This window comes from Macaca fascicularis, chromosome 11 (assembly GCF_037993035.2).
Source record: "Macaca fascicularis isolate 582-1 chromosome 11, T2T-MFA8v1.1".
NCBI lineage: Eukaryota > Metazoa > Chordata > Mammalia > Primates > Cercopithecidae > Macaca > Macaca fascicularis.
In genome coordinates this window covers 32,286,627-32,308,937 of record NC_088385.1, presented here as the reverse complement: position 1 = coordinate 32,308,937, position 22,311 = coordinate 32,286,627, and the positions used below count along the sequence as shown (strand labels likewise).

At 38.1% G+C, this 22,311-nt stretch overlaps 1 protein-coding gene across 9 annotated transcripts in view; it reads left to right on the top strand.

Annotated features, from left to right (window-relative positions):
* The window catches only part of TMTC1 (transmembrane O-mannosyltransferase targeting cadherins 1), a 285,851-nt gene that overhangs the window by 257,231 nt on the left and 6,309 nt on the right, over positions 1-22,311 (top strand). For all 9 annotated transcript variants that reach the window (XM_065523950.1, XM_005570472.4, XM_005570471.4 and 6 more), the window contains 6 exons: positions 8,451-8,553; positions 10,551-10,686; positions 11,591-11,735; positions 12,685-12,822; positions 14,573-14,695; positions 17,084-17,161. In XM_065523950.1, coding sequence (XP_065380022.1) covers positions 8,451-8,553; positions 10,551-10,686; positions 11,591-11,735; positions 12,685-12,822; positions 14,573-14,695; positions 17,084-17,161 — 723 coding nt within the window. The remainder of the gene's footprint in view (positions 1-8,450; positions 8,554-10,550; positions 10,687-11,590; positions 11,736-12,684; positions 12,823-14,572; positions 14,696-17,083; positions 17,162-22,311) is intronic.

The following is a 22,311-nucleotide window of genomic DNA, read 5'->3' as shown; positions in this document are numbered from 1 at the left end:
CTAAAATTAAGAAGGTTGATAATTTCTGCATTAAGCCAATGTCCATTTGTCATTTGAGTTACTGGAACCTGAATTATAAAGTTTTCCAAACACACTATTTGGCTCAAGACAGTAAATTATAGTCAAAGGTCCTTTTTCAGGACATCTATTTTTCACTTTTCCTTTCTTGAGGTAAAAAGTGTACTATATTGGGTAATTATAGCATGTAAAAAGTGGGATGTTGATTGTGTTTTATCTCTCTTCCAAGGCCCATTTTATTTCCACCCCACTGAAAATGCTTTAAGTCTTGGAGAGGAGCCCATGGCTGCATGCTGCCCATTTTTAACTGCTGCCCTCGAAGGCCAGTTTCACACGATGGCTGGGGACTCTGGTGTACAGCAGACGGTATTAATATGTCACAACCATTCCCTGGGTCACAAATATTTTTAATTAAAGTTGTCCTATAAATACCTTACATTCATTTCCTCTGGAACTTACAAGTCAGTAGAGACTAGAAATGATCAGGCTTAGATCAGGACTTGTAGCCAGTTGAATTAAATGAAAGTGAGTGCTTGAAATTGAGCTTCAGTGATTAAATAATAATGCTATTTAAGATAAATGCATTACCCTTCCAGAGAAGGTGGAATTTACTTTAAACACCTATACAGTATTTTCTCCCTGGAGAAGTGTTTTTGTTTGTTTGTTTGTTTGTTTTTATGAGTAGAGTTGATCATTCCATGAAATCGATAGTCGAGTAAAATGAATAGAAAGACAGATCTTAAAGACATTTTCATAGAGCCTTGAAACTGCCATTGGGGTTACTGAAGGTATAGGGCTGTGATTCATTGCACTTGACACACTCAGTCTTTAAATCTCACTATTTCTTTGGATTTTGAAAATATCATTTCTAGTGGAAAATCAGCTCAGCTCATGGATGCAAAAATGAAAGAGAAGTTTTAGATGAAAAAGATAATCTCTTTGCCTGCTTTGGAGGAGCAAGAAAGTGGGGAAAAAAAGTAATATTAGATCCAGTAAAGCAGTAATTGCACTTAAAAACTGTTGTTTAGTGTTGCATTTGACCTCAGAAGCTGAGACTGTGAAGACATCAGTTGTATTCCTTTCAGGAAAAACACCTTCTAACTTAACTAGTTTGGTTATAAAGATGTTTTTCAGATCTCACGTAGCCACAGATAGTTTTCAAGCACATCTGTGTTACACAGCTGCTGAAGTTAATAGCGACCAATGCCCTTGGGCATTTGGATCATGACAGGCATACAGTATCTAACCCCAGGTGTGGCTGCCACTCTTGGGTGCCTCCCGCACACCTTGTGCTTCTCCTCCCACAGCTACATTATTGCCGCCTCCTTGTCTGAATTCCACTCAGTGGTGAAGGCAGGGATTGTGTCTCTCACTCACTGTTCTGTTTCACTGTATACACGCATGGCACATGCATGGTGTTAAATTAAGTTTAGCTTGACACGGCTTCTGTCTCATGTTGATGTTGTCTTTCTCAGCTCTTTTGATCGAAAAACAGAGCCTCTTCTCCCTAAAGGAATAAATGCTCTTTAAAACCTTTTAATTACCATTTTGGCTAAATGAATTACTATTGTTCTACAGTGACCTGTGATCATATTTTAATTAAATGTTTTAAACCTTTGACATATTTGGCAGGCTTCTTTCCTTAAATCAAATTTCAAGTTGGTGATGAAGTCTTTTTGACCTCAACTAACTTAGGATTCTGCAGAGACCTTCTGCAGCATCCAAAAGAGAGTGTATGGACTTATTTGACAGGCTAAACTATGAGAAGCATTGTCAAATAAGTAATGTTTAGCCTTTGAGTTACATTTTTATGGATACATTATTAATATATGTTCCAAAATTATAAGAGATTGCTAAAATTCAGATATGTCTTGGTATGTTATCCATCATAATTATGGTTATTATATTAAATTATTATAGGCCACAGGAAAAAAAAATTTTTGTCAATTACATCTTTAACCATGACCATAGTGAACTTTTCCATAGTTAATTGCTTGTGTTCTAAAAGCTCTTGATAAAGAAGTCAAATCCTAGAATGGCGTGTCTTCAAGGAGGTTCACAGAAAGGATGAAAAGAACCGTGACAAGCACTCTTGAATACAGGTTTCTGATAACTTAAAGATCACATTATTTGGACTAAGAATTCCCAAAACTCTAATGAAGAGACTGACTGGGTTATAACACTTCTAACCCAAGCAACACGAGAATTCACTGAATACCGAGAAAATACTTTCCCAGATTTTCATGCTAAATCAGCCAGCCAGCACTAAAATGTTTTAAGTATACAATTTAAATAAACTCCTATGGTCCAATTCAAATTACCTATGATGGCCCACCTAATAAACAGTGCTATACATCTGAATTGAAAAACAAAATTGGTATTTGAGAGGATATAAATTCAGCACTAAGCATATACTCATGAAAAGCCTAAATGACCACCTGGGTCCTTGCTAAGTCCTTCAAGCTTTCATTGTTAAAAGTTCTATATGCCATAACTCATCATAGGAGGCATAAGCTGATCCAGGTTACATTTTTAAAGTATTTATTGGTGTGGTGACTATTCTAAATCGCTAAAATGATTGACTAATATTTGGTTGGTCAAACTCATAATCCTGAGAAGACGATCAAAACTTCAGGTACATTTCTGCTACCTAATGGGCCATTTAAACATTTATAGAGAAACTTCATTCAACTGTCATTTTTAATGCATATTTTCTGGTTATATAAAAGCTTCCTCATACAAAAATCTGATGGCTATAATAGTAGCTAGAACATTATTAGAAAATGTGTTTCCAGGCCGGGCGAGGTGGCTCAAGCCTGTAATCCCAGCACTTTGGGAGGCCGAGACGGGCGGATCATGGGGTCAGGAGATCGAGACTGATCTGGCTAGATCGAGACACACCTGGCTAGTGTGGTGAAACCCCGTCTCTACTAAAAAATACAAAAAACTAGCCGGGCGAGGTGGCGGCGCCTGTAGTCCCAGCTACTCAGGAGGCTGAAGCAGGAGAATGGCATGAACCCAGGAGGCGGAGCTTGCAGTGAGCTGAGATCCGGCCCCTGCACTCCAGGCTGGGCGACAGAGCGAGACTCTGTCTCAGGAAAAAAAAAAAAAAGAAAGTGTGTTTCCCTCATGGGACATTCCTAGAAAAATCTCTAGCAATAAAGGCACTTGTTTCACTGGACAAGTTGTAAAACAATTAAATAAGGTATTTCAGATACACTAGCATTAAGGTAACTGAATCACCTAGATTGCCTTAGTCAAAAGTATTACAGTGGATACAGTGGATAATCAGATCCACTTCCGGGGGAAAATGTAAGTTGACCCTTCTAAAATAGTCACTAGAAGCCCTATACCCCTAATAACAAAACCTCATTTACCTTCTGCTCTGAAACTCTGATATGACTAAATGCCACAAGGCTTTAATACATCATGCCAAAGTATACTTTCACTAGATTAAAAAAATAAATAAATAAATAAAAGCTTTTCATGTTCAGTGACTGTGAACAATCAAACCTTTCATGGTCTAAAACCCAGAGATTGGATATTCTGAAAATGATATCAGAAAAAGACTGCCCTTGGCTGGGCACAGTGGCTCATACCTGTAATCCCAGTATTTGGGGAGGCCAAGGCGGGTGGATCACCTGAGGTCAGGAGTTCAAGACCAGCCTGGCCAACATGGTGAAACCCTGTCTCTGCTAAAAACACAAAAATTAGCCACTGGGTTTGGTGGTGGGTGCCTGTAATCCCAGCTAATTGGGAGGATGAGACAGGAGAATCACTTGAACCCAGGAGACGGAGGTTATAGTGAACTGAGATCCTGCCACTGCACTCCAGCCTGGGTGACAGAGCGAAACTCCATCTCAAAAAAAAAAAAAAAAAAAAAAAAAAGACTGCCCTTGCCACCCACACTACAGCAAAACTTTGGGAACTCAAAGCTTAGGTTCATAATCTCACAACTCAAAAGGGCCCTCCAGACTCTTTGAACTATACACGCATTAGAAACCTTAAGATAAAGCTAACCAGGAAAGTTTCTCCCCAAAACAGATGGCCTCCTAGACATGGATAGCTTTCCCAAGATCACAGATCAAGACTTCTATGCTATCATCAGACTCTTACCTCTCTTAATTTTTTCCTTGCTTATGCCTCTATAAACAATAAAACTAAAAAGGGAGATTTGCGTACATCATGAGGTATAACTTTATTTGTAGAGCATTTTGCAGCCAGCCTTATACATTGACAGTCTTATGCCTGGATAGAAAAGAAAAAGGACCAATGTGAGCAAAATAATTTAATGGCATCTTTGTTCTTCTATAATCAATCAGAACCAGAACATTGGTTCATTCCTTTTAACCTACATCATAGGTTTAAAACAACATTGCCAGGGGGCCTTCACTCTTCTAGTGAAGCTTAAACATGGAGTTTCTTTAAACTCTTCTAGACATAATTCTTAGGCCCCTTTTCCCATAATTTAAAGGAGACAATGATTAAAATTTGTCCCTCATAATAGGCTCTATAACAGATTCTACTACAAAGACTGATTACACAACAGACATCTTTAAATTCTCTTGCTAAGGTTGTGCTGGATAATAAAATTACTCTAGATTGCCTACTGGATAAACAGTAAAAACTCTGTACTGTTACTGACACTATTTGTTACATGTAAATAAATACATTGAATATTACAGAGATTTGGTTGTAGGGTATTAATAAACAGACTGGTTAAAACAAGTAGACTCTTTGTCTGGCTCATTCTTTCATCTATTTCATTTTAGTTGGGTTGGTTCATGGAGATGCTGACTTAGGAGCATACTCCAAACTCTTGATATGATCCTGTTGATCATTATAATTGTCTCTCTGGCACACTATGTTCTCTCAAAAGTTTTAAATGGTTACATACTGCCATTTTTAAAATGTCAAATGATCTCTCTTTAATTGAGATGACAAAAACTAAAACAAAAAAAGGTGTTCTTATAAAGACATCATAACCAATAAATAATGTACTAGGACCAAAATCCTAAAATAATAGTAACTGAGAATGGCATTAAAAGCCTAATGGTCGCACTCACCTAAGTAAAATCATGACCAAAAGGAAGAAACTGTTAAACAAAATTAGGAGATGCCATTATTTTGGACTGAGTTCATACCATAGGCCCCAGCAGACCAGACCAAACCAAAATAGAGTCACTCCTGCTAAATGTGACATAATCAAACTAAAACTTAAAAAAAAAAAAAAAAAAAAAAAAAATCCTAAAACAGGCCCAAGTTTTCTTTCTCCTCTCCTAAAAACAAGAGATTCCAACACAGAGAGGTCCCCTCTACTCTCTTTCAAAAAAATAACCTAAAAGCCTACTTCCCATCTTACAAAGCTCACTGTTCTGCTATTTCCCAGTAAGACTTAAGACCAAGTAAGTGCCTTTACGATAGTGGTAGAATGAAATTAATGCCTACAGTTTTGATTCACCTCTCAATTTGGAGGGTACCATTGTTAAATTTAGCCTAAAACTGCCTCCTTACATATTTTAAGCTTGGCCTCAAATTTTCTCTGTACATAGTAAACCGTAACCTAACTGGATGCATAAACAGACCACCTTGTACCTATTACTGTCTTACCAGTCAGCCAATCGAGACAGCCAGCTGTTCAAACTATGTACAAGTAAGGCAAACACTGAGCTGTTACCAAGTCAGCCATTTCTGTACCTCACTTCCGTTTTCTGTAAGTTGCTTTCCTTTATCTGTCCATAAATCCTCCCTGACCACATGGCAGCGACAGAGTCTCTCTGGACCTGTTCTGGTTCAGGGGATTGCCCAATCTCTGAACACTATCTTGCTCAAATAAACTTCGTTACATTTAATTTGCCTAAAGTTTTACTTTTAACAATGGTGTTCATGAAATATTTGTCAAGGAAAGGTAGGGAGGGACGGGTTGGACGGTTGAACAGATGGACGAATACCCAAAAGTATAACTGTTTTTTTTTATGCCAGAGCCATGTTTGTTTATTTCCAAAAATACTGCTTTTATTCAGGGCTCCCCAATTCCCTATTGGCCCACTGAAAACCTAGCTTCTATTCTCTGTCCCCATGTAGCTATGGATAAGTAAGGATAAAGACCAGCATGATAAACCAAAGTGCTGACCATGTACTAAGTTTCTTTCTAAGTGTTTCAAATGTTTTAATAGATTTAATCCTCAAAACAACCCTATAACATAAGTACGATTGTTATCCCTGATTTACAGTTGGGGCACATGGCGGTAAGAAAGGTCACACAGACAGTAGATGGTGGGGCTTGGATTTGAATCCGTGCAGTCAAACCTTGGGAGCCTCGTTCTTAACCACTGTGTCATACTTCTATAGCCATTGCAGTAAATGCATGTAGAATGAATGGATACATGAATATATACCTTATGGTACTCTCTAGATGTTAATTTTCTCAGGTTGTTATATAATTTCTGTTCTGCTTGTCTTCATTACATACATACATACACACATACACACACACACACACACACAGAGCCAGTCCTTCAATGGACGAGCACTTCAGAAAGCTTTTCTTCTCTTCAATAGATTGAAAGGAAATATTTTGAGACTTTAATTCATCTTTAAATTTTTTGAATTTGATAATTTGTTGAGTTTGGCAATTAAAAAACCACACTTTTAGAGACATCGATGCTTATTTTTGCTGGAGTGGGGATGAAGTTTGACAAACCACACCTTGTTCTCTAATGTTACTTAAATGTAGGAACTCAAATAGCTGGCACTGGTCATTCTACAGAGTGTAAAGTATATGTTCCTCTCTGGGTCAGATCAGATTTGGGCTTCTTGGCTTATTGTTCAGCCCTCAATGTGAATATCTTACACTTAATCACAAGCTTAAGATGTCATGTCTCAGGAAATTGTTGTTCTACATTCGTTTGTCATATGTCTGGTTCAGTGCTCAGTAGGAGTAACTTAAGATAAGGTTGTGGAAAATGTCCATACTCGGGAGATATATATATATATATATAAAATATATATATATATAAAAAATATATATATATAAAATATATATATATATATATTTTAAAGCAGGCATGTGCTTTGTGCCAAATCATTTTATTTTACCTGACCTTCGCAGAAGTACTAGGAAAAGATGACATTGTTAACTTGTGGGTAAATAAGTCTTAGTATCTGGGAAGCTTTGATTAATTAATTATATTTCACCTTCTGTATTGTAAAAGTAAGTGTCACATAACAGTCTCTAATGGTTGTGAAAAATGTACCTGAAAATGCCAAGTGCAGTGGCTCACATCTGTAATCCCAACACTTTGGGATGCCAAGGCAGGCGGATCACTTGAGGCCAGGAGTTTGAGACCAGCCTGGCCAACATGACGAAACCCCATCTCTACTAAAAATACAAAAATTAGCTGGGCATGGTGGCACATCCCTGTAATCTCAGCTACTCAGGGAGCTGAGGTGGGAGGATTACCTGAGCCCAGGAGGCAGGAGTTGCAGTGAGCCGAGATCGCCCCACTGCACTCCAGCAAAGGTGACAGAGTGAGACTCTGTCTCAAAAAACAAGAAAGAAAGAAAGAGAGAAAGAGAGGGAGGGAGGGAGGGAAGGAAGGAAGGAAAGAAAGAAAAAGAACCTAAAAAGTAACTCAGAATTACCAAAGTTTGCTAAAGTGAATATTTAGACAAATAGAACACAAGGGCAATTAGAACTGGAGCCCTAGAATGAGAGATGTGGTGATCGACCTGAACCTTGCCACACAGTTTGGAGGTACGCCCTTGAGGGGACATATAATCCTGTTGGAGGGAACAGCTCAGAGGTGGAAAGCATGGAATGAGTATGGGAAGTAGCCACCAGTCTGGTGGGCTGTAGACACACTTCAAGTAGAGCCCTCTGCAACATCTGCATCAGCCTCCCCTCTCTACTTGCCTCAAAAACCTCCCCAAACAACGCGGTACAGTGTAGGTTATAGATAAAAAGAGTGTCATCTATGCAAATGCAGCTAGAAAACAAATTCCCCAGACTGCCCTGCCTCCCAGCCACATTGCCACCTCGAAAAACATTCCACCCTTTTTGCATCCCCCGTTTTCATATGGAGAGTCACCGGGGTGAAGGGCATCCTAGTCAAACAACTATTTTCAGGCCTTTTTCACTAGTAGGCATGCATGTCGTACAGGTCCATATCCTTCCAAAGGTCCCATTTGAGACAACATCATCTTTTTTGCCCTAAGGGAACTAAATACAGATATGAATTGTGGGTATTTTGTACACAGTTAATATTGCCTTTAATTCAAACAAAGTTCATAGTGCCTTATCTCAGTGCCTGTTGTATGTTAGGTGCTTAGTAAGATTTTTTTTTCTTTGCTTTTCCTGCTCCTAATATTCAGTTTATTGCTGGTTTTAAAAAGCTTTCTCACTTATTTTGTTTGTTTGTTTCCTTTGAAAGGAGAGGTTTAAAGAAGCTGAAGAAATATACCAGACTGGAATAAAGAACTGTCCAGACAGCTCAGATTTACACAACAACTATGGGGTTTTCTTAGTTGATACTGGTAAGTAAAATTAAAGAGAAACTGTACTGCTGAGATTAGCTAATACTGTTTATCCAGCAAAATGGAAGGCAAATAATCCTCAGAAGTAAAATTCCCTGGGCTTGGCAGGAAGCTCACACTACTGACAGTCATTGTACCTTGGGGCTGTCATTTCTCTGAATCTTCAAGCTCGATTCAGTAAAATCTGCCCATTCTTATACTCATTTCTCGACGGAAAACTCCCCAGGTAACAGGAAGTAGCCTTATGATTTAATGAGTCCCAGTCTTCTTTGAATATTATTTATGTATATTTATAAATCCATGGTGATGAAATGTTTCTCTATAATGATGCAGAACCTGCCTCTGAAATCAGTTACTGGCAGATGGTAAATACTTTTCTATAACATATTTTTTAAAAGCCTCCAGAATTGTTCCATCATTCCTTCCTTGATTTACATTATAGAAACTGCATTATTAAAATTGATACGATGCTCTTATATGACAGGTGCTATGTAAAATACACTTACTTTATCTTACTTAATGCAGAACATTACCGGGCATGAAATCTCTTTTCTTTATGACTTACGTAGTGCCTCTATGCTGTTGGCATGCAACAAGTACATATAAATAATGAAATTATATTTCAACGTAAGGTCAAAGCACCACTTTGTTCCTGTTGATTACTAGACTAGCTGCCCTGCAGTAAAATTTAGTTTAATTAGTTTTTCAATATGCAGTGCTTAAAGGAGTTTTATTTTCAAGGATATTTGGAGCTCTCTTGTTTTACAGAATATACAATTTACATTCTGATACATCTAAGAAACTTATTTTTGCATGTGTAAAATTGTTGTGTAGTGCCACCTGCTGGTTCATTGGCCACATAACAATACATTGTCTTAAAAATATAAAAACCAGAAGAAACCTCTAGTTGGGCCGGTCTAATCCTCCTCCTTTTACTTCAACAACAGTCCCACCCCACTACACCCCTAAAAATGATAACACTCTGACCACCCTATAATAGTGAGCCTCTTCCTTCAGAGACAGAGGCTCCTAGGGACCTCCTAGTCAAACTTGTATTCAAACAGATACACTTGAAAAGATTTCTGTGTAGATAATAAACATTCCATTCTATTTAGAACTTCACAGTGTTCTAAAGTTTAGTCACTGAATATAGTTTCACCAGGAAGCTACTTTGAAGAAACCTATCAGACTGGAGGGCCTTCATTCTGGTTCTGGCCTTACTGTCACTTGCCTTGGGATCTTTATCAAGTCTGTGAATATCTTTGCACTTTAGTGTCTGTATCTGTAAAGTGGAAATTTTTTGTATGTAGTTTTTTAAATATCTCTTAAATCCTGATAAACAGCTAAACAGTATCAAAAGGCAAACTACCTGCGAAAACCATACAAACAAAAGTATTTAAAAATATATAATGCATTGGACAAGTGCATGGTGGCATTTTTATGTTGGAAGTCTTATTAATTAAGTACCATTCAAATGAAAGTGCATGATTTTAAAAGAGATTTTCACTGTAGAGCTGATATGTGTTTTTAAAGCAATGCTTCAATTGCTATGTTGCAGTATAGTTCATTGACACAGACCCTTAGAAATTGCTTCTAGACAGTTTTATTTCTATGGTAGCCTGTTCTATTTTTTATATAATGAGGGCCAGTTATATCTTGGATAAATAACAATCATTAATAATCTGAAGACATCCTATTAGCAAGAGCAATGACCAGAAAAATTTCGACTAAAATAATATATATAATTAAAAGAATAGGTTTTAGTTTTTACTGTTTTTTTGTTAATTTTTTTGGAAGTATGAATGAACAGTGAAATGGTTCAAAGTTAGGCAGTGGCCAGGATGAGAAGCTAAAATGCAAGCTAATTTGCATATTGAATAATTTTGGTATAACTCTGTAATAATGAGAAAGAATTGTAAGTCAGAAGAGAAAGTGAAAAGTTCGTGTCTTTTATAAAAAGATATGTTCTGCTCTTACCAACCTATCACTGGTTACAGGCTTGCCAGAAAAGGCGGTGGCCCATTACCAACAGGCCATCAAACTTAGCCCCAGTCATCACGTGGCCATGGTGAACTTGGGAAGACTCTACAGGTCACTGGGAGAGAACAGCATGGCTGAAGAATGGTACAAACGGTAAAGTTCCCTTTCTTAGCTTTATAAGTTGGCCAGGAACCTCAGCAATCGCTCATCAGCTTCTTAGTTAATGGGAATAAGTGTGCTGTCAGAATACTAGCAAATTTTGCCAATTCGGGTGATACAAATTCTTATCTCCAAAGGAAGCAACCACAACAATATAAATGGGATCATAATTCATGACTTTGGCTTGCTGATTAGACTATAGTGCTGATCCAAGGTTGAAATTTAATTCCCACTTTAGTCAGTTTGTTGTTTTCTGAAGCCATGGATTACAACCTCAATCATAAATAACAATTTAAAAAATGAGAATACATGAAAAACTATGCACACATGAGAACAAATTCATCATATAATTAATGGGAAAGACCCCTGGGGCTCAGTTTCCCTATTGATAGGTCGATAAGACAATCTTACGTTCCAAGTATGGCGTCATGATCATTTTGTAAAAACCTTGTTCTTGGCCAGGTGTGGTGGCTCACGCCTGTAATCCCAGCACTTTGGGAGGCCAAGAAGGTCGAATCACCTGAGGTCAGGTGTTCAAGACCAACTTGGCCAACATGATGAAACCTCGTCTCTATTAAAAGTACAAAAATTAGCCGGGCGTGATGGCAGGCACCTGTAATCCCTGATACTTAGGAGGCTGAGGCAGGAGAATTGCTTGAACCCGGGAGGTAGAGGTTGCAGTGAGCCAAGATTGTGCCACTGCACTCCAGCCTGGCTGATAGAGTGACACTCTGTCTCAAAAAAAAAAAAAAGAAAAAACCTTGTTCTTGATATAAAAACAAAGACCATATTGGAGCAGAGGTTCAAACCATGGACAGTCATCCCTAAATCTAAGCCTAGATATTTGAAAATGTACCTATTAGAAGAGAAATGTCAATTAGATTTTCTCCAAACTCAGCGCCCTGCAGGTGGCACACAAAGCTGAGATATTGTCACCTTTGGGAGCACTGTACTACAACACTGGCCGATACGAAGAGGCTTTGCAGATTTACCAGGAAGCTGCGGCACTTCAGCCTTCTCAAAGAGAGCTCCGCTTGGCACTGGTGAGTAGGATGAAAGAAAATGAAGTTGGCAACCTAAGCACAGCCAGCCAGAGAGAGCTGTAGTCCTCACGCCTCAAAACTGGAGCTGGAATGCTGTAATACATCCACTGTATGAATATTCAGACAGCCAATATTAGAGCCCTTCTCTAGAGACATGGACACCAAAATTACTGCATTTTTGTTTTGAAATAACTTCAAACTTACGAAAATGTTGCAATAATAGTAAAAAATTACCATATACCCTTTCATCCAGATCCAATGCTTTGTAACATTTTGATGCATTTATCACTCCCTTGTGGATGCATTTATCACTCCCTTGTGGATGCATGTAGATGTGTATCTACATACATATATATGTGTGCATATTTAGATATGTATGTTTGTATATACCTATTATTAGTATGTGTTATTTTTTCCCTGAACCATGTGGAAATCAAATGTACATATCATTCCCCTTTATCTATAAATACATTTGCAAATAGTTTCTAAGAAGGACATTCTCTAACATAACCACAGTATATTTATTAAACTCAGGAAAATTAACATCATACCAACAAAATTTTTATTTCAGTGTTTGGAACTTCACTCCTTAGATGTGCAATACATCAAATTTGTTATCTTGCTATAAACACACTGTTCTGATGAAATCAGAGGAAATTCTTTCTCTTCTGACATATTTAGTCAACCTTTTTTAAAAGCCACAAGCCATTTCATTGGATATCTTTGGTGTTTCTGCCATTCACTCACAAACGGATGCACAAAACTAAGTAAAGAAACAGACAGCAAAAAGTCAAAACCTGAAAACTGGTGATTCAGCCTTCTCTATGAGTCACTAAATTGATGCTGAGTGTGTTTGTCAGGAATACATTCTGAATGCTTCTATTCAGGGATGCTTTATTTGATAAGGTAATGAAGTCTCTGCTAAGCCAAAGTCCACATGGTTTTGTAGGCTCAGGTTTTGGCCATGATGGGTCAGACAAAAGAAGCTGAAAAGATGACCAATCACATTGTGTCAGAGGAGACCGGGTGCCTTGAATGCTATCGCCTCTTGTCAGCCATCTATAGCAAGCAGGAGAACCACGACAAGGTAAAGAAGGACATTGTTTCGAGTTCTTTGGATTCATGGGTTAAACATGGGGTGCACCTAAGTGATTCTCCAGTTTGCATGTTTATAAGCCTGGGAGATCTTAAATCTTATCAGTCAGCATATCCTATCTTGTGGAAACTTTTCACAGATATCCCCTTAACACCTAAGATGTACCCTTGTAATAATATTTTCTGGGCTTATGCTTGGTGTAAAGCTTTTATGTGGTATTGTCTCAGTTTGTTTTCAGCTAAGTCTATAAAGATCAAGACCAACATTTATATGCTTTATTATTTTGCATTTTCCTTCTTCTATATTGTTTTATGTAATCCTCATAACAACCATGCTTTACAGGGCTGTTATGAGGATTACATAAAACAATATAGAAGAGGAATATATAAGAAGATTACATGAAACAGTATCTAAGAAGGAAACACAGGGTGACCTGGTGTCACAACTGTTATTGTATATCTCCATTTTAAAAGTCACATAATCAGTACATTTATAAATTGACTCAATAAAAGAATTGTTGAAGGCCTGCTATGTTCTGGCCACTGTAGTAGGCATCAGAAATAAAGTGATATTAAAAAAACAAAAAGTCACTGCCCTTGTCTTCGTGGAGCTAACCCATAGAGAAGGAGATTAAACAAGTACTCACAAAACAAATGGAGAGTGATAGCTGTGCCCAGGGATATCATGAAGAGCTACCTGTCCCAAAGAGCATTTAATCAGGGGACCCGATGACTCTGGGAGGCCAGGTTTCCCTGTGAAGTGATGTGAAGGTGAGGGCTGGATGAAGAATAAGAGTTACCAGGCAGAGGAAGAAGCAAGCAGGATTCTGGTCCGGGAAACACACATGAAAAGCCCGTGGCAGCAGCAAGGGGCGTCTCTGAGGAATGGGCATGAGGGAGCGGGAGTACCATAGGAACGCAAGCACAGGCTGCTGGGAGGACACTCCCTGGGGCCAGGCCAAGGGTTTTGTTCCTTACCCTGGGAGAAGCTTTGGGTTTCTGTGGAGAGGAGCAACATGATAGATAGTTGCTTTGAGGGGATCTTTGGCTGCAGCGAGGTCAGTAGGTGCTGGGGGCAGAACGGTCACTAGGACCTGAGAGGGACTGGGGGGGTGGTCCCGATGGACCCATGTTCAGGGCAAACGTCTGATGCCAAATCTTATTTTCTTTCAACTGTATCACACCACCTCCCTGTAAAGTAATCAAGGATATTTTATTGCCACTCATCAATACATGAGAAAACTGGAGTATAAAAAAGTTATTTTGTCAGGGCCACTAATTCCCAGTGAGAAAATCAAAGATAATGAAGAATATATATATATATTTGAGACAAGGCCTTCCTCGGATTCCCAGGCTAGAGTTCAGTGGCATGATCTCACCTCACTACAAGGTCCACCTCCCAGGGCTCAAGAGATCCTCCCACCTCAGTCTCCCCAGTAGCTGGGATTACAGGTGCGCACCACTACACCTGGCTAATTTTTGTGTTTTTTTGTAGAGACAGGGTTTCACCATGTTGCCCAGACTGATCTTGAGCTACTGGGCTCAAGCAATCTGCCCGCTTCAACCTCCCGAAGTGCTAGGATTACAGCCATTAGCCACCACGCCTGACGAAGAATTGTATTTTGATTGTCACATACCACACCCGCTGACACACAGGAACAAAAAATATAAATTTTATCAGTTAAGTAAGTTTTTCTTTACCTAATCAGCATTTATCCTGTCTTACTTTCCAACTTCTGCAGGCACTTGATGTTATAGAGAAGGCTCTCCAGCTGAAACCAAAGGACCCAAAAGTCATTTCTGAACTTTTTTTCACAAAAGGAAACCAACTAAGAGAGCAGAACCTTCTTGACAAAGCTTTTGAGGTATAAACTTTTCATTGAAACTAATACTCTTTCTCTCTTTAAGGAAATATGTACAGTAAGATCTATCACTGGCATGTTTGTGGAGTGAGTGAGTTTTTTGACTAATTGACATAAAGTTTTGTTTATTTTTTTTATCATTGAGCATCTGGCCCTTGACTATTCAGAATTACACATTTATTTTTCTGAATAATCATCTTTAACTTGACATTCACAGCATTCCGCATTTTGGTCTCAAACTAGCTTCTCTCTGTCTCTCTGACTGCAAGAACCTTCTATTCCAGCTGGACTAGTACCTGAAAAGCCTTGGACATTTCCACATGTCCTTGAAACGCCCTCTCTTGACTTGGAGGATGAGATTTCCACTCATCCACCAAGACACAGTCTTTGTCCTCCTGCCTTAGGAAGCCCTCCCTAACCATCCTTATTCCCTGTGACCTTACTTCTTCTGAACTCTTAAAAAGCATGGACTGTCTCATGAAGGTACCAGTCATTTGAAAGTGTCACATATTACATTGTATTATTAGGTCCGTCCCCCAACCCCCGTATGTGTGTGTATGTCTCTGTGTGTACAGGCAGGTACAAATCCTTGCATAGTTTATCTCCCCAATTAGATTGGACTTTCCTTGTAGAAAGGGGCTGCATCCTTCTCTGTTCTAAAACAGTGTTTTGCATCTTATAAGGTGTTCAGTATCTACGGCTTTGGAATAAAACTTATTCACAGGTTGAACTCAAGAAGACATTTATAAGTAGAAATAGAAATGTTAATGTTGCATACTTTAAAAATTTGTGACAATGTTAAATGCTTTTTCCTTATATCTGGTAAAGCCACAAATTAATGAAGTCATAAAATTATACTAAATATATTATAGGAAAAGTAAAATCTCAAATGATACAATTGTGTTGGGAAATAAACAAGTGAGTGACTTTTAAAATATTATTGGAAAACACATGGGAAGATATTTGGGCAGGCTCATTTGAATGTGAACCCTTTAAACAAAAACGGAAATTGTGGCATTTTATTCTGAAAAATTGTAAGCATTTTTCTCAGAATTTGTAGGGTTTTCTCTGCCTTTTGAACATTTTCAATATCTTCATTCTTATTTATAACTAATGTGAACATTATTAATAACTTAATTGTGAATATTTATGTGTGTGTGTGTGTATATATATGTATATATATGGCCATTGATTCATAATAACAGCTAAAATGTATTAGCACTTTATGTATGATTCATATGTATTATGTAACTTAATCTTCACAGGAATCCTACAAGAAAGGCATGGTCATTATCATCATTTTATAGTTTTGTAAACTCAGGCTTAAAGTTCATATCTTGCTCAAGGTCACAGAAATGGGTAAGAGATGGCATAAGGGTTTGAATCCAGCTCTCCTACACTACATTACCATCTCTGCTAATATAAATTAATCCAAGAGACACACGCTTTTGGTTTATTTTAGCAGCTTTTTGAAAGTATGGTTTCTTAGCATTTCTTTCTTTCCCTTAAAACTGAAGTAGAGGAGAATGGACCAGATTGTACTTGATGGATCTGTTTGGTCGTATTCTTGCTAATGAAAATAGCAAGGAACATTAAAATATATACACAAATACGTAGCTTTGTTTTTAAAGGCAATGCCCTTAACCTGTGGCTTTATTTCAGGTGACCACTTGAGACTCAGTGGTGAGCATACCCTTGATGCAAAACATGCGTAATGTTAAAAATATACCACATATCACTGATACTACATTTAATAGGATTCATGTTATTCAGACCTAAGAAAGTGCTTGAGGGATAGGTAACTCTCTTTAAACATTTGAAGACTTTTTATATGGCAGGGGAAAAAAGACTGTCTAATGAATAAAACTATCCCCTAGTAAAGTAGATGTTCTTAAAGAGGCGGTGATCCATTTTAAGAATTAGAGCATAGGCTGAATGACTAGGTCAGTTATATTGTAAAAGGGCATATTGCATTAGGGTTAAACTGCTTAGAGGACTACCCCAAAATTCTGTCATTATAAAAAGAATTTTCTTACCAATTCCATTTGCAGTGAAAAAAGGCCAAAAAGTATAATTTTCTTGCAGGTCAAGGACAGTTGAAAATGATATGATATCATAGAAATCACCAGAATTCCCTGCAGGCATCTTCAGTCTCTCTAAGTCCAAAGGTTAGCTCTGCAGGGAAATTATACATTTCAGTTTCCTCCACTTTAGAATCATCAACTTTGAAAAATAATAGAAATAAACAGGGTGTCCTGTGAACTAGTAGCGGCTGGTTTCATTGTATTAATACCTTAAATTTTCACATGTGAAGAAAGTGGTTTTGGCAATCCTGGAGCGTTAAAGATGGGGCTTTGTTTCCTAACCTGAAGCTATTTCTTATTTATTTAGAGCTATAGAGTGGCTGTGCAACTAAATCCAGACCAAGCACAGGCCTGGATGAACATGGGTGGCATCCAACACATCAAGGTAGGAGAATAATTCACTTCCATGTGGACTGGGCTTTCCCCTTGTGTTTTCTCTTTCTGTCTTTCTTCTTTCTTAAGGGATCAAGGAACTATTGTTAATTTCCTTTTTGAAATCATTTGAATATCAAAAGCATGGGAGTTTAAAAGTGAAATAGCTCAGTTTATGTTCACTTTGCATTGTCTAAATATTGAATATCATGAAGCTATTTTAAAAATAAATCTATATAAATTAGATTTTATGATTTTTCTAACCATGAAGAAAATCATATGTACCTAACAGAAGTATCACACAGCGGATAAAATCTGTTTATGGGAACTAAATCCTTGTTCAAGCTCAGTAGCTCAGTATAGCTTAATTTCTTCCCAGTTTCACTCACTGTCAAGATTAAAGTGTTACTTAGAATATTACTTTCTATTTCTTATATCTAATATACCTTTTCTCCCTAATTTTTTACTAAAAAGCAAGCTTATTTGTTGTTTTGTTTTTCCAAAGGAAAAGCACTACCTTTGGGTGAGTCTTCCCAAGGATTGAAAATGACTTTTGGGGGACTATAATCTGTAACTAATACAATGAACGATTCACCATCATTCATTTATCCATCCATCCATTCATTTTCTAAGCATCTATGGCAAACATCCTATGTGCCAGATCCCCTTCCAGACACTGGGAATACAGTAATGAACCAAGAAGACAAAAATTCTTGTTCTTCTGGTGCTAGCAGGAGGAAATATATTAATATAAGGAGGAGGAGGAAGAGGTGATATGTTACTACAAACGTACATACATGAATGCTTAATGCATACATATGTGCATATGTATATGTATAAAATATATTAGATGGTGATAAGTGCTAAGGAGAAAAAAGAGAAAGAAGATTGGAATGCCAGGGAATAAGGGCTAAAATTTTAAATTCAGATGGTTAGGAAAGGGCTCAGTTACAAAGTAGTATTTGAGCAGAGACCTGAAGGAGTAAGCCGTGTGGCGAAATAGGGAAAGAGCACCAGCACGTGCAAAGGCCCTAAGGTTTGAGCATGCCTGTTGTTTAAAGAGTAGGGAGGAGGCAGCGTGGCAGGGAGAGAGCAAAGGAAAGGAAATGGGAGAAGCTGGGGTCAGAGAGGGTGCAGGGTCAGATCATGCAGGCCTTCAAGGAGTTTGTAGTTACTTGGGCTTTTATGCCAAATGAGTCAGGGTTTTTGGAGGACTTTGAGCAGAGAAATGCCATGATCCAACATGTTTTTAAAGAACCACTCTTGTTTAGCTAACAGATTTTCAGTCTCTGCACTGACAAAATAGCAGTGTAGTGATTAGAATTTGAACAAAGTCCTAATGGATTTTACTGTTAAGTGGAAACTGATCACTCTTGGAAACACACACAAAAAAGAGGACCCATGATTACACAAATGGGAGGGGTTAATGGGATAATTACCCTGCAACTGACAGCTTTGATCTGATAGATGGTGAATTCAAGCACGATATTTATCAGAGCCAAATTGCCCAAGCTCTGATCTTAATGATATTCTAGGATATCCAGTAATATCTAGTTGGGAAACATAGAATGAACTTACTTTAAAAGAGTAAAATGATAATTTTAAATATTTTTAATCATATATTAAATAGTTACATTTTCAAATACAGTCATGTTCTGCATGATATCATTTTGGTTCAAGGCGGATCATATATATGATGATGGTCTCATGGTCTCATAAGATTATAACAACATGTTTTTACTACATCTTTTTTGTGTTTCAATATGTCTAGATACACAAATACCACTGTGTTACCATTACCTACAGTATTCACTACACTAATATGCTGTACAGGTTTGTGGTCTCGAATCCATAGACTATATCATATAGTCTAGGTGTGTAGTAGGCTATTTCATCTAGGTTTATGTGGCTATACCCTATGATGTTTGCCAAAAGGAAAGTCACCTAGTGACGCCTTTCTCAGAAGGTACCTTTGTCATTAAGTGATAAATGACTGCAATGTGCTCAATACGTTTTCAGATGGAGTGTGTCTGCAGCTAAAACAATGGGTTTAATTGTTAATTAGAAAAAGTGCAACAAATACACTCAAAAGTGTCCCCAAGAAGTCTGGAAATAACAGAGAAAATAGTATGTCTACTGCACTCTTTAACAGGTGAACCCATTGCTTTAAATTAGGAAGTACTTCCCTTGGGAAAGTGTCTAGAGATTAAAGAAGGATCTATTTACTACATTATTTTAAAATATAATTAGTGCTGAGTAAAAATTAGTTTATCCTGTTTTTTGTCTTTGTGGCCATCATGTACTAGGTTGACCAATACAAAATTGCCACCTTTGTAGTTTTAAAGTGGTCTGATATCAGTTAGTTTATATGATGCAATCTAATGTAAATATATAGAGCAGACACATGGCTCAGATGTGATCATTTTGATGCCACTATTAGAATGCAGGGTTGTCATTTTATGAAGCCTAAAAGATAATTATGACCTTTCTGTGTTTTGCATTGCCAGGTAATGTGTGCATCAGGCATTGTTATCCCATTCCTAGGCCTCGCTCCTTCCCTGAACTGGGGGAGGCGTAGGCAGACCTGAGAGCTCCAGCAAGGTTGAGAGTTGGAATATAGTACTTTGCAAGAAAGTTGCAGAAAGAGATGGGGGAAAAATGAGCGAGTGTCGTAGTTGTCTCTTGCTCATGACACTTGGTTATAAAAAGTGATGCTTCTTACGAAGTCTTACATATAAGATGAAATGAGTGGACCAAGAAGTTATAATACATTTTTTATCATCAAAAAGTTGCATCAACCAGGCTATAGCACAAAGTCTGATTTTCAGTACTGCGTCATGACAGTAAATATGCATTTTCTTTCTTTTTTTTTTTTTTTTTTTTTTTTTTGAGATAGAGTCTCGCTCTGTCGCCCAGGCTGGAGTGCAGTGGCGCAATTTTGGCTCACGGCAAGCTCTGCCTCCCAGGTTTACACCATTCTCCTGCCTCAACCTCATGAGTAGCTGGGACTACAGGTGCCCGCCACCACACCAGGCTAATTTTTTTTTTCATATTTTTAGTAGAGACGGGGTTTCACCGTGTTAGCCAGGATGGTGTCAATCTCCTGACCTTGTAAATATGCATTTTCTAGAATGATGCTGTCCAGCAGAATTTTTGTGACAATGGAAATGTTCAGTATCTGCCTTGTCCGAGGCAGTAGCCACTAGCTACATGTGGCTATTGAGCACTTGAAATATGGCTGGTGCAACTGAGAAACTGAATTTTTAATTAATTGTAACTAATTGAAATTGGAAAAGCCACTTGTGATTAGTGGCCACCAAGTGAACACAGTTCTGGAAATTGGATAATTCAGATATTTTACCTAGCATCTAGGGAATTGGAGATACTGACTTAAGGGATATAACTATTTTTTAAAATAGGGCCTCTAGGCTGGGCACAGTGGCTCATATCTGTAATCACAGCCCTTTGGGATGCTGAGGCTGGCAGGTCACCTGAGGTTGGGGGTTTGAGACCAGCCTGGCCAACATGGTGAAACCCTTTCTCTACTAACAAAATACAAAAATTAGCCGGACATGGTGGCACACGCCTGTAGTCCCAGCTACTCTGGCGGCTGAGGCATGAGAATTGTTTGAACCCGGGAGACAGAGGCTACAGGGCCCCAACATTGTACCACCGCACTCCAGCCTGGGCTACAGAGGAAAAAAAAAATAGAGCTTCTACTTTAGTTCAGAAAAGGGCAATTTGAGGAAGAGAAAAGGAACTGGGTTTTGTGAGAAAGGACAGAGAAGCCTCGTGATCAGAGAAGAAGAACCCAAGGCCCTTGACTGGGGCTGACGTTCAAGGAGCCTCCTGGAAGAATTGTTTCAAAATCAACTGCAGGCAGAACAGATTGTAAGAGCACTCTTAGACCCAAAAGTGTACAGCTGTCTGCATGTAAGTGCTAAGGCTAACAAAAATCAGAGGACATTTGGAAGACATATCCTCGAATTGAAAACAATAATAATTGAATATAGCAAATGCAAGTTCCCACTTGTTCAGCAATCTGTTTAACTTCTTATCAGAGTCATTGTTAATACTTCCTTTTGTTGTACATGCCAGTGCCTGGATATCTAATGCGCAATTTCTTGTTCTGTCATTTCCACTTTCCTTTTCACCAATATGACCAGGGAATACAGTAAGAAATAGACACTATTGACACAGAGCCTGGATAGTCACTAGTAACAGTAATGATAGTATCATATTGAGCGCTCACTATGTGTCTAAGCTTTTGACAGGTATTTGGAAGATAGGTAAGCATTCGATAAGTATTAGTTGCTTGTTGCTACATGTGTCTTCACTCTAAGAGATATAATTTTTAATTGTGATGGAAATGTAGAGGGTCACGGGTATTTATCCACATGGGACCTATAACTAAAAATAGATGGAACAAATTGATACTTTTTGTAATGGGGGGAACTCCAACAATCTTAGCTCTGAGACTTTGCAGAATACAGATCTAAAAGAGGGTGGAACGAATAAGGGAGGTAATACATCCAATAGCAGAAAAAGTGCTGAAAAAAGCTAATAGCTATGACCGAGTTGCCAGGGACCCCTTCTGGGACCAGGCACACATGGTTGCTAGTTGAAGAGTCAAACAAAACAGTTGGAAGCCAACAGAGGTGGGGACAGTTGTGTTTAGTAGGTCAGGAGTAATATACTATACTGCACTAAAAGTATACAGCTGGTGCATACTGCTGCAAACCCGCGGTAGTAGAAAATTTGACTTCACATTCTTATCAACACTTTTCATTGCATAAAAACTTTATTAGGCGAAAGTTACTTTTAGTTTTAAGCTGAAGATTAGAATAACTGCTATATCACTAAACAGATAGAGTGGATACACAAACTATTTAATCATTCTTCTTGCAGTTTTAAAAACATTTTCTCATCTCTCATTCTCCCACCCCCTCCACCCCACTCCCCTGATATGAATTTTGTGCCATGGTTCCATTTAATTACAAAGGAACAGTACTAGCTCCCTGAGGACACTAGGAAACGATAACCTCACACCCTGCATTAGTAGAATTGAAAATCTGTTTTTCTGTCATTTATCCTTACAGTATAACTCTCCTCTTTCACATTCTCCAGCTGATCTAGTGCTTAAAACAAATAGAGTATCCAAAA